This window comes from Pyxicephalus adspersus, chromosome 11 (genome assembly GCF_032062135.1).
Source record: "Pyxicephalus adspersus chromosome 11, UCB_Pads_2.0, whole genome shotgun sequence".
Classification (NCBI taxonomy): Eukaryota; Metazoa; Chordata; class Amphibia; order Anura; family Pyxicephalidae; genus Pyxicephalus; species Pyxicephalus adspersus.
This window is the reverse complement of record NC_092868.1, coordinates 32,756,440-32,768,635: the sequence shown is the minus strand read 5'-3', so window position 1 is coordinate 32,768,635 and position 12,196 is coordinate 32,756,440. Positions and strand designations below refer to the sequence as shown.

Genomic DNA, 12,196 nt, shown 5'->3' with positions numbered 1-12,196 from the left:
CTGCGATCGCCGCTGGACCGCGGGGATCAGGTAAGGGGGACCCCCAAAGGTACCCCGAGTGTGACTCGGGATTACCGCTTTTTGCAATTTTTCCGGCCCCGAGTCACACTCGGGAACACCCCTTAGGGGGTTAATAGTAGAACAGTTATTTCTACCTGGAGGTCAATGTGTTTAGCAACAGGCAATGTTCCTGTGACCAAAGATCCCAGAAAAAGACAAAGAACAAAGTGTATATACAATACTAGACTTACCAGAAATAATATTAGTGCAATCACACACCAATTGATAAAACTCTTCCATTTTTGCTTCAGAAACAGGAAGTCAAAGGCAATGGGAAACCTTAAAAACAAATGGTATATATTAAATTACTTTGAACAATGATGTGTCTCCTAGCAATGTCCCCCCTTACTCTCAAAATTCATAAAATAATTGACAATCGGTTAAAAAAAATGTAAGCGATAAGAGATTGGAAAATTGCCTAAATATAATAATTCATGATAATGAATTTCAATGCCCCAATGAAACGTTGTTATCAATGCAGAAATACTATTAACATCAGGTTAGTGGAGACGATCCCCTTTAAATAATAAAAAAAAATAAAATGGATTATTATTCAAAAGTTTCACACAGAGCTTGTTCCTAAATTCTACCTAAATGATTATTACATGATACATGTTACATGTTACATGATTTTAATCAAGCTTGCCTTTTCCACAACCTCCTCCTCTAATGCATTTACCCTAAATGTGAAATGCATTAGTGGAGTCTAGATTGATGATGACGTAATGCCTAAAATGAAAGGAGTTCAATTTTAAAGATCAATGTGATCAATTCCTTATACAAAGCTTTGATAAAAAACAGTTTGTTCTGATTGCCTCTTACCCAAGAACAGCACTAAATGGCCAGCCCCAAATAGCTCCAGCAGCCACACCAAGCACTGCCACTGAGATCTTCTCCATATACCAGCCCGTCATGGCTATTATTGTTGTATACATACAGAAAGTACTGGGCAGATAAGCTGGTAAAAAAAACAACTGATTATTATCACTTGTAGACAAAATCGACATGTTACAATAAATATTATTCAATACTGTGACGTGTATTTAAACTTATGACCTAGCTATAAGGGATAATTGGAATTTTTTTCCTGGAAAAAAAATTGTCTGCCTGTGAAATCGTCACTCACATTGTATTACTCATTCAGGCCTATTTTACAACCCAAGACAACCCAATGTTAATACGCACTCAAGCACACCTGGCCCTCTGCACTGCATTGAATATCTAAAAAGCACATGTTGTCTTGCAACTGGACAAAAAGGAAGACACATGCCAATGCAAAAAAAATTGACTTGTTTGACACAACACATGTCATTGCACCAAAAATGAACCCACAATTAAAGGGCCCCGCATGTCTAATGATCAGTAATTTCAGAAGGTATGTATGATAAGGAGAAACATACACAAATCATCAGTCTATACTTTTTTACTTAACGATATGGTAATCTTTCTATGTAGAAAAGTGACAACATTAGAAGGTCTATTTATTTAGCAGAAAATCTGACATTCCCTGAAACATTCTCTGGTCATTAAAAACATGGATTCTGCACCAGGGAATGTTTTGATGGTGTCAGATTTGCTGCTTTATAAATATACCCCTAAGGTTAACCTTTTAAAGAGGATTTTTATGTTTTACAAGAGCCCTGAATTCTATGGCATTGATGGTATTGCTCCTAAAAACAAATCCTTATGTCTCATACGTGAAGTAATCAGTAATGTGCACTCTTCCTTGAGCTAACCTATGATCATTAGATAAACTGGCATTTCCTTTTTTTCTTGTTATAACTGAACTAAGCAATAAGGATCTGCACACTGTCCCTTAACAGATTATAATGAGGAGTTCCAGTCGTCCAACTACATTACACCTACCAGCAGATGCAGAAAACATTCCTGTGCTGAGGACGAGGAAAGCCAACATCAGTCGCCCAACATGGAGCCCAAACTTCTTACATACAGCCCTAGAAAAAAAAAGTAAGTTAGCTGCTACAGCATATCCTAAAATTTCTAAGAAATAAAACTCAACACAATAATGTTTTCATATTGTTTTTGTTATAGAAGTTTCTTCTATAACTCATATAACACTGAGCAACTCATCTTTTTTAACTAAATCAAAAAAGACTGCCAAAGATATTGAACCTGCTACAGAGCTGTGAAAGAAAATTACAGTTGGCACAGTGCTAAACTAGGGTACTTTAGTGGGCCATATTATGCAAAAGAACCACAATAAAGCTTATCATTAAAAATTATACATACAGTTAGGTCCATAAATATTTGGACAGAGACAACTTTTTCCTAATTTGGTTCTGTACATTACCAAAATTAATTTAAAATGAAACAACTTAGATGCAGTTGAACTGCAGACTTTCAGCCTTAATTCCGTGGGTTGAACAAAAAGATTGCATAAAAATGTGAGGAACTAAAGCCTTTTTTTACACAATCACTTCATTTCAGGGGCTTAAAAGTAATTGGACAATTGACTCAAAGGCTATTTCATGGGCTGGTGTGGGCAAATCCTTTGTTATGTCATTATCAATCAAGCAAATAAAAGGCCTGGAGTTGATTTGAATCATTTCCATGGTGAAGAGAAACACTTTTACAACAGCCAACCAAGTGCACAACACTCTCCAGGAAGTAGGCGTATCGATATCCAAGTCTACCATAAAGAGAAGACTGCATGAAAGTAAATACAGAGGGTGCACTGCAAGGTGCAACCCACTCATAAGCCTCAAGAATAGAAAGGATAGATTGGACTTTGTCAAAAACATCTAAAAAAGCCTGCAGTTTTGGAAAAAAACATTCTTTGGACAGATGAAACCAAGATCAACCTTTACCAGAATGATGGCAAGAAAAAAGTATGGAGAAGGCGTGGAACAGCTCATGATCCAAAGCATACCACATCATCTGTAAAACATGGCGGAGGCAGTGTGATGGCTTGGGCGTGCATGGCTGCCTGTGGCACTGGGACACTAGTGTTTATCCATGATGTGACACAGGACAGAAGCAGCCGAATGACTTCTGAGGTGTTCAGAGACATACTGTCTGCTCAAATCCAGCTAAATGCAGTCATTGATTGGGAGGCGTTTCATAATACAGATGGACAATGACCCAAAACATACAGCCAAAGCAACCCAGGTATTTATAAAAGCAAAGAAGTGGAATATTCTTGAATGGCCAAGTCAGTCACCTGATCTGAACCCAATTGAGCATGCATTTCACTTGTTGAAGACTAAACTTTGGCCCACAAACAAACAGCAACTGAAATAAAAAGTGAAAGCCGCTGCAGTAAAAGCCTGGCAGAGCATTAAAAAGGAAGAAAACCCAGCATCTGGTGATGTCTATGAGTGATGTCCACTGGCTGTCATTGCCAGCAAAGGGTTTTCAACCAAGTATTAGAAATGAACATTTTTTTTTTCAGCTTTTTAATTTGTCCAATTACTTTTGAGCCCCTGAAATGAAGTGATTGTGTTAAAAAAAGGCTTTAGTTCCTCACATTTTTATGCAATCTTTTTGTTCAACCCACTGAATTAAAGCTGAAAGTCTGCAGTTCAACTGCACGAGTTGTTTCATTTAAAATTAATTCTGGTAATGTATAGAACCAAAATTAGAAAAAGTTGTCTCTGTCCAAATATTTATGGACCTAACTGTAAGACCTGTGTGTATGTGCGTAGGAAAGTATTGAAATTTTAGGTATGTCATGTTATGCAAAACTTTCATAAAGTTTAATATAATATAGTATATATTAATATAGTCTAATATAATATTATTATAAGACACTTACTTGTAGAAATAAAGTTCACACACACAACTAATAAACGCTAAAAAACATCGTATGAAGTAAAACACCAGAACCTGCAGAAAGAAATAACAGAAAGTAAAACACATTTATAATACAATTTACAGCATAATAAAAGTGATTCAGAACAATGTTATACTGAAATACAACCACAGAAGCAAACTTCACAGACTATTACGTTTCTTCTGCCCGAGATCTTTCCAGCCATCTGTTGGACTAAATTTGTTTGGGTACGTGGCTCAGTACAGGCTCAGCGCATTATCATGCTGAGATGAAATAGCCTCATTGCGAATGCACAGGAGCCAAGTTATCCCCACTTGGCCAAGAAAGATAGCTGAAGATTTCAGACCCAGAAGAAGACCAGGCCAGCATGACAGTGGTCACAAAAGAGTGACGTGGGACATTGCAGCAATCACAGAGCTGGCAGGGAGATCCCTGGCAAGTAGATGTGCCATAATGTACAAATGTGCTAAGCATAATGCATATTATGGCAGAATGCTAAGTACCAGAAGTAGATTTACTTCCACTTTTCACTTCATAATAAGTAAAAAATGTTAGGATACCAGGAAGCATCTGACAACACAGCAACCAATCAAATTTAAGCCTGCTACAATATTTTTTTTTTCTGAAATCCTGCTTCCAAAGCTTTTGATGTGCAGGGGGTTGCATGCTAATAAAATAATAATGAAGGACTGGCTGGCCTTATTACCCATTAGCAGTTAACAAACCAGCAGTTCTGTATCAAAAACATATTGTTTTTGTTTTGGGAAGTCACCTAGGAAAAGTTCTAGAAATAAAGCACTTTAAAATAAGGAAGTCTGCAGTGGATAATCGACGGTTCTCTGTCTGTTTACAAGTTCACAAGAATCTTTCCCATGTTAGATAGAACTTGAAATTTACTAAACCCACCAAAACAGCACAGCCCAATTAGATATCTGGGGTGCTGATCACCTTGTTAATCTTTACTGTTTGAGTCATGCATAGGTTACTTGCTATGAATAATTGTGAGGATGACCGTGCGGTCTTAACTGCCATGTCACCATCTGTATGGTCCTCTGCACTCCTGCCCATGACATAACTGTAATGGTAGAGAGACTTGTTTTATAATAATCTAGCTTAATTTAAATGCTGATAACAAATGAGCAGCAATGACAGGGGAATTCTCTGTTCCCATGTGATCACCGCAGAATTGTTCCTGGCCAATCATCTAACTGGATTCCAACAGCACCTAAATTGCACCTGCAATGGTAAAGCACTACTGATGTTACAATCTTACTTGCCACCTGTCACTGTTCATATATCTGCCCACATAAATGCCCTATGTCCTTTCTGTTCCCTGCTGACCCCTCCCACTGGCTGCTCACATTAACTGGTACAAAGGATACCTTGTGATGACATCACAGGATGTTAAACGTCCTATCCCCTAAAAGGTTCTGGGTAAAAAATAAATTATTAATATTTTTATCACCAGTATGGGAAGCAGTGTTGAACCCAGAAAATTTTTTAGACAGGTGGGAAGGAATTGTAGGTGGGTGGCAGCCCCTTTATTGTAACCCAACTCTTCAGTAACCACCCAAAAGACAGGTGGTTACTAAAAAGTGCCGGGTGGTGCACCCGGCTAAAAGGGGCTGGGAAGAACAATAGAAAGGTAGCAATTCTAGAATTAATGCATCATCAAACACAGCTGGTAAACTATTTAAACCTTTAAAAAACCAATATCAACTTACTTTGTTTGTCTGAAGAATGTTTGCATGGAACCAAGCTGGTAATGCATGTAACCACAGGTAGGCATAAGAACGTATAGCATAAGCTGGAGAATATTCCCATGTTTGAAATCCTTTGCCATAAACGAGGTAGTGAGTCTTCATAAATGTAAGAAAAAACAAAAGTTAATGAAAAGAAGAACTGCCCCATGTCTCAATTAGCAGGATTTGCAAGATTTTTTTTTAAAAAGCTTTTCCATTGACATAAGTAAAGCTTGCAGTAAATAACTGGGTACCATAATGTGCAAAATCCAAGATTCCAAACAGAAACTGTGCAGTTTTGGACAGGCCACAGAATGAAGATCCCGATGAGCAAGATATGTTCATCTACATACGTATATATTTTACAAAAAAACAAATATAAAAAAAGAGTTACCCTTATGAGGTATTATAAGGCTAGTAAGTATATTGATAGCATTTATAGATTATATTATTACTATTGATAGAGGGAAAAAACAGTAAATTTCAAATTGTATATTTGTAAAAGTTTTTATATAAAGCGAGATAAAAAAAACTTTAACAGCACTATGTACTGTCAACTTGCAACATAGTAGTAACAAATGACAACTTTACATTCTGGCTGCAAAGTTGCTGAGAAATACCTAGACACCAGGTTCTCTTTTAAATCAATAGATGGTAAAGGTGAAACGTGACTCTGGAATAGAAAGTGACACGTTTCGTAGAAGAAAAAACACTTCAGACTAAATGCAGCCAAAAGTTATTTAATTCATTAAAAGTGTCTAGAGAATTACCACTTGACAGGGAGCCCCCCATATTACACCTCGTCACAGCTGAATAAAATAATGATGGAAGATAGCGGACCCGGCCATGAAAGCTGCACCAATAATAGCCTAGCTGCGGCCAAGCAAAGCACGGCTGCAGGTGCTTCCACACTGTGAGAGAACGGTTCAGCCACATGGGATGCCAAAGGCATCAAGGATCACAAATCCAAACTGAGAACAAGACCGGAGAACTGTGTTGACATGTAAATCCACACCACTGCTCAAGTAAATCGTTTATTTTACAAAAAAATGTCGCAGAAGAGAAACAAAGGATGAATATCCTTATCCTTTAAAACAGCGGTCACCAACCGGTGGTCCACAAGAATATTTTGGTGGTCCCCGGCTCTGGCTGGTACACCCCCGAGCAGGGTCAGAAGAAGGACCCCGCTGGCGGGGCAAACCGGCCAGAGCCGCAGACGATGACCCTTGTACAAATCCAAGGCTCAGGAAAGTGGGCGGGCCCTGTCCCTGGACACAACCTGCCCACTGCCCCATCGCAGGCTCAGATCTGATGTGAAAGAGGGCAGGGTTATGCCATCATGCAACACAGTGAGCGACACCCGGCTCCCCGCGCATGCACGGTCAGCAGCCAGTAATTTTAGTGGTCCGCTGGACCAAAAAGGTTGGCAACCACTGCTTTGAAACACTCTCAGCGTCATGTGGTGGTTCTGGCACTGCAGTGTTCAAATTTTTTAAGCCGGGTGGCAGCCTTTGTAGACTGATCCAACTCTGTAGTAACCACCAAAAAACAGCCGAATAGTTACTGAAAAGTGCTGGGTGGTGCGCCCGGCTAAAAGGGGCTGGGTAGAACACTGCACTGGTTGAATACAACTCAAAACAACCTAGAATTTACCTTTTAAATTGGAAAGTAGCTATAAGAAAAGTAGCCCAAACCTTTATTATGTATACTCACAGGTTCCCAGTAATTGAACGTTTCATCACAATCTGAGATATTGCTGAGAAGAGCTGCACAAAACCTGGCAGATATCAGACATTTAAATGCTGTCGCTCCTTCCGGTGCCCACACCTGGCCTGCTTTGCTGCATGTGGACCTAGAAAAAAAAAAACAACTATATAACAACCCAATAATTTGTAATTTGCTTCATTTTCTGAAAAGAATAAATTATTAATAAGTCCATCCAAAGGTATTTTCACAAGCATAGGGAAGGATATAGATAAGTGGTTGCTATGCCAAACAATTGAGCTGTTAATAAGCAGCAATTGGGAAAAGTTGGCTTTCATATCAGAGAAGGGGAGGGCAACGTCCTTATGATGAGATCCTGAAAACACTGAGCGTTCCAAATCCTATAAGACGACTCTCCTGCACTATAGGGAGTTTTGGAATACTCAGCATTTGTTGAAGGATTCCTGAATCCACCCATGTATTATAATTGTAGACAGGACATATATTTATTATATTTCCATATAGATGGTGAGGTCCTGGGTATAAAATGTAGATCTTGTGTTACCGTATACATTGGTCAAGAAGAACAAATGCCACAGGTCACATTGGCACAACCTACTCCTAACCATTGTACCTGGCAAAACACCAAGTATTGTCTTTGTTTTATTACAGACAGTACTTATTATAGGGACAGATCTTGTATGGGCTCAGGCAGACTGGTAGTGAGATTGCTGTGCAGTTCCCACTTCCTCGCATCTCCAAACTATGCCCGTTGGTGAGATGCTACATATACACTGCATCTCAAAGTAAATAAATGGGAAGTGGAAGCGAGTAAGGCTATGCAGACATCAGATGATTGTCACCCGATCTCAGACAGTCCACAGGAACTACCGACAGTGAACGACCACTGTACAAGTCAAGGGAGGTGAGCACAGCGTGGAGCCGCTCACTCGTTCTCCCCATCTCTTGTCCCCCTCTCTTCTCCATAAAACAGAATAGCGCTGTGTGTACAGCTCTCATTCATCTGTCCCTCTTTCCAAAAGATAATTTCCAGCAACAAAATTGAACGCTAGAACGCAGCCAAATACATTTCATTCACCAGTGCAGTGGTGCGGGCGACCGGGAAGCTGCGGCTGTTCTTGTTGGCAGTCTGAACAAACCCAAATTTTATAATTATTAATGAAATACTGATATCCTGATAGAGGCAGCTGTGACCCATGCCCGTGTACTGTGTTGGCACTGCTGTGGTCCCCATCTGGGCACAGTGACAACACAACCAATAGTCACCACAATATGGAAGGGCCTGAAATTTAGGGAAGGATCAGCAGATTTGTTTTTAATGAAAATTGCAGATTTAAAATAAAAATAACTTTTATGATCAGTGTTATAGAAGGTTTCATTGACTGATACAAATGAATGGAAGGATGGGATGACAGTGTTTCCAAGGCTAGGTAAAAACTACAAACCCCCACACCTTATATTTTGCTGCCCTGATTTGTATTCACCCCAAACACCCCCAATTCATATCAGGAAACCCAGCAGCTGTGTACAGACACATTAGTACTCTCTCTGTACTTTGTATTACAGCTGCCATTTTCATAGAAAGCATGCGTGTCATATAAAGTGCAGCCCTCACTCGGCTCTGTGTTCTGCCACCCGACTTTCTTCTCTCTGCTTTCCGCTAATATCATCCCTTTCACCACCGGTTCCTTTGCTCCGCTGACGAGCCCCCCTTGACGCCATCACTGTTGTGGGCAATAGAACTCACTTCCGGGAGAAAGAAATCCCCTCTAAACAGCCGGCCACCATTTTTCTTCCTGGCAGAACTGCGCATGCGTGTGTTCGGGGTTTTCTCTGACGTGTAATAAACCAGGATTGCGTCTTGCAGAACTGGTTTTACACCTAATATCTAAAAAGTACTGGAATTAAGTGGGGTGCCTTTTTAGTGAATTAGGTTGAATTTTAAATATAGAAAGCCTCCAATTTCCATCTTTTTATGTTGCCTAATTAATACCTCAGCCAATCTGTGTGATCTTTGTGAATTGTTTATTACATACAAATATATGGCACTAAGGGTTATTATACATTAATTAGTAAAACAAATCACATGCCATGTACACATCCTGAGCCTATGACTGGTAATTGATGATAAGCATTATAAAAAAAATTATTACGGCTGTATTCCAGATTTAGCAACCCCCTCGGAAATGGTTATCATTGGAACAAATGGGTTTTTTTATCCTGTTTTTTTCTTTAGGCATTTGCCTTCAGTAGTATTAGCTCAGGTTTTCAGACATTGGGACTGATTTATTAAAGCTCTCCAAGGCTGGAGAGTTTACACTTTCATCAGTGAAGCTGGGTGATCCAGCAAACCTGGAATGGATTTCTTAAAAGTAATTTGCTATTTGTTGTTTCCTGGACCAGATCCATCCCAGGTTTGCTGTATCACCCAGATTCACTGATTAATAAATCAGGCCTTTTATATGAGATCCAAGTGTAGTTAACTACTCCAACCACATCCATGGATCACAAATTTCCATACATAAGTAAAAAAAACACACACCACGTCCATCAGCAAGCAAACACCTGCATAAGCTTTGCCAACACCTGAAAAAGTCTACCGGTCACTGCTTGACACCCCAGAGCAGTTTTAAAATGCAGATGTTAACTTCTAGAACAGTTTTTCCTGACCAGGGCTCCTCCAAGGTAGATAGGGGATCTTTGAGCAATTTGTGGCTCTCAAGTCAGTCTAGGATAGTGGTCGCCAACCTTTTCGGACCAGCGTACCACTAAATTAACCGGCTCCGGACCGCAAATGCGCAGAGAGCTGTGTCACTCAAAGGGAAGAAACTTCCACTTTAGTGACGTAACAAATAGCAAATTGCCTTTAGGAAATCCATTCCAGGTTTGCTGGATCTCCCATCTTCACTTTTGAAAGTGTATCCTTTCCAGCCTTGGAGAGCTTTAATAAATCAGGGCCATGGTTTTCACTAAAACAAACGCTTTAAATGCTGGTGTTTAAGGTATTACATTGGAATTTGTAAACATTTGTGCAATGGGAGAGATCTGGTTGGAGAAGGATGGGAATACTCTGATTATGGTCTATAAAATGAGTTGGATGAGGGGGTCTGAGCATAATCTAGTGGTCAATGGGCAAGACAAATATTATTAATGGGTAGAGCAGGAGCTGATCCACTCTTTCCAGGCTGGAGGGAAAAGGAAAGTTAGTATTCATGTATGGACTGCTATGCCTCCAACTTCGAGGAAGAGCATCAGCTTATTATACCCCTTATCCTGAAGTCATGCTACGTCTGTTGGCGCTAAGCATGACAGACTTCTGTCAACGGGGTTAGAAGTAGCAAAATGGGTAGAATGTACCAGGAAAGAGTGTAGGAAATGAAGGAAATGTAGAATTTCCACATTTATGACATCAGCTGGTATTTAACATGGATGCCCCCACTATTGCAGCCTGTGTTTTAACATACCATGATAGTAGTGTAGTGTAAGCAAGTACAGTCATGATCAGAGAGTAATGAAGACACAATTTATGAGAACCCAAGCAGAATCTTACCAAAACCATATTGATTTAGCGTAGAATCTGTGTGTACATTGCTGTTCCTGTGACCTTTGTTAGCCTCTGTGTTGGTCCTAGTGTTACTAAAACACACATTAAGGGAAAATTGTCCCAGTGGAGTTAGCAATAAAAACCTAATAGAGATTCTAGTTCTTCACCGCTCTAATCAAAACCAAACAATTCTACATGGAGGTAGACTTATTGCAGAAGAGACTATGTATGTTACTTTCATTATAAAAGCTACTTTTCACTTAAATGTACAGCATGTGGGGTCAGGGTGCAGACATTTGCAGCATGACCTGGTGCAGAGATGAATTACATTTTAATGCACATGTGCCATCTGGGGTCAGCTAACCAATAAGATGCCAAACACAGAGTAAGACCCAGCAGTGGTAGGTGCAGCAGATGCCTCATCCCTAGAGGAGAGGTACGTATCACAATGAAATAAATATGAATTCATATTGTTAGCACACGAAGATGTCTCCAGCTGTAGTCCAATTTTAGTTTATTAAATAAAACTTGTATTATGTACAGCACACTTAAAATGTAATATAATTTAAATGTATTGGGAAAAATGTAAAAAGAATATACTGAACATTTTTGGACTTATACAGTGTTATAAGGGGAATTTTTAAAATAACAGCATGTCAGCTTAAAATGAAATTTAAAAGTATTCATGTGTGCATATAAATCTGCAGCAAATCAGACAAAAACAGCTTGTTTCCTGGTTAGGGGACATGCAGAATCTTAAAGATCTTTTCTCCCTGATCCCCGATGTCCCTGATCCACCCCTTTGTTATATAAATTTCAGTTCTTTCAGTCATGGAGGCTCAGTATCACATGCGGGAAATCTGCATGCAAATTCAACATGCCTAGGAATGCTCATTCCCCCAGACTGGCATCCACCCATTAAAGCCTTTTGATATTTGCAGGACTCCTCCCAAGAGCCAACCCATAGCTTGCATCAGTGCTGAGAGCTCTTGAGAAGAGTAGTGAGGCAGGGTACTGTGATACTTTCAGAAAGTTATGTAGAGCAGGGGTCCCCAAACCCCAGGTCTCTGGACACAACCTGCCCACTCTTTGCGATGGGAGAGTGGGGAGGTTCTGGCATCATGACGTCACTCTGGGGAAAGTTTCTTCCCTTTTGATTGACACACGCCTCCCTGCATTTAGTGGTTTGCGAGCTCCAAAAGGTTGGGGACCACTGATGTAGAGCACCCAGCTGGCTCCTCCTACCAGCCAGATCAGATGCATTCCATAAAGAAGCACAAAGTCCAAGTGATGGGACTAAAAAAAAAAAAAAAAAAGTATGCTGTGAAAATG

The 12,196-nt window shown here is 39.8% G+C and overlaps 1 protein-coding gene across 2 annotated transcripts in view; it reads right to left on the bottom strand.

Annotated features, from left to right (window-relative positions):
* ALG9 (ALG9 alpha-1,2-mannosyltransferase) overlaps positions 1 to 9,092 on the bottom strand; it is a 77,347-nt gene extending 68,255 nt beyond the window's left edge. For both annotated transcript variants that reach the window (XM_072425493.1, XM_072425494.1), the window contains exons 1-7: positions 8,936 to 9,092; positions 7,309 to 7,447; positions 5,578 to 5,712; positions 3,836 to 3,906; positions 1,927 to 2,015; positions 883 to 1,018; positions 252 to 339 (exon numbers count right to left, since the gene is read on the bottom strand). In XM_072425493.1, the coding sequence (XP_072281594.1) occupies positions 252 to 339; positions 883 to 1,018; positions 1,927 to 2,015; positions 3,836 to 3,906; positions 5,578 to 5,712; positions 7,309 to 7,447; positions 8,936 to 9,042 (765 nt within the window). In that variant the 5' untranslated portion in view covers positions 9,043 to 9,092. The remainder of the gene's footprint in view (positions 1 to 251; positions 340 to 882; positions 1,019 to 1,926; positions 2,016 to 3,835; positions 3,907 to 5,577; positions 5,713 to 7,308; positions 7,448 to 8,935) is intronic.
* Between the last annotated feature and the right edge of the window lie 3,104 nt (positions 9,093 to 12,196).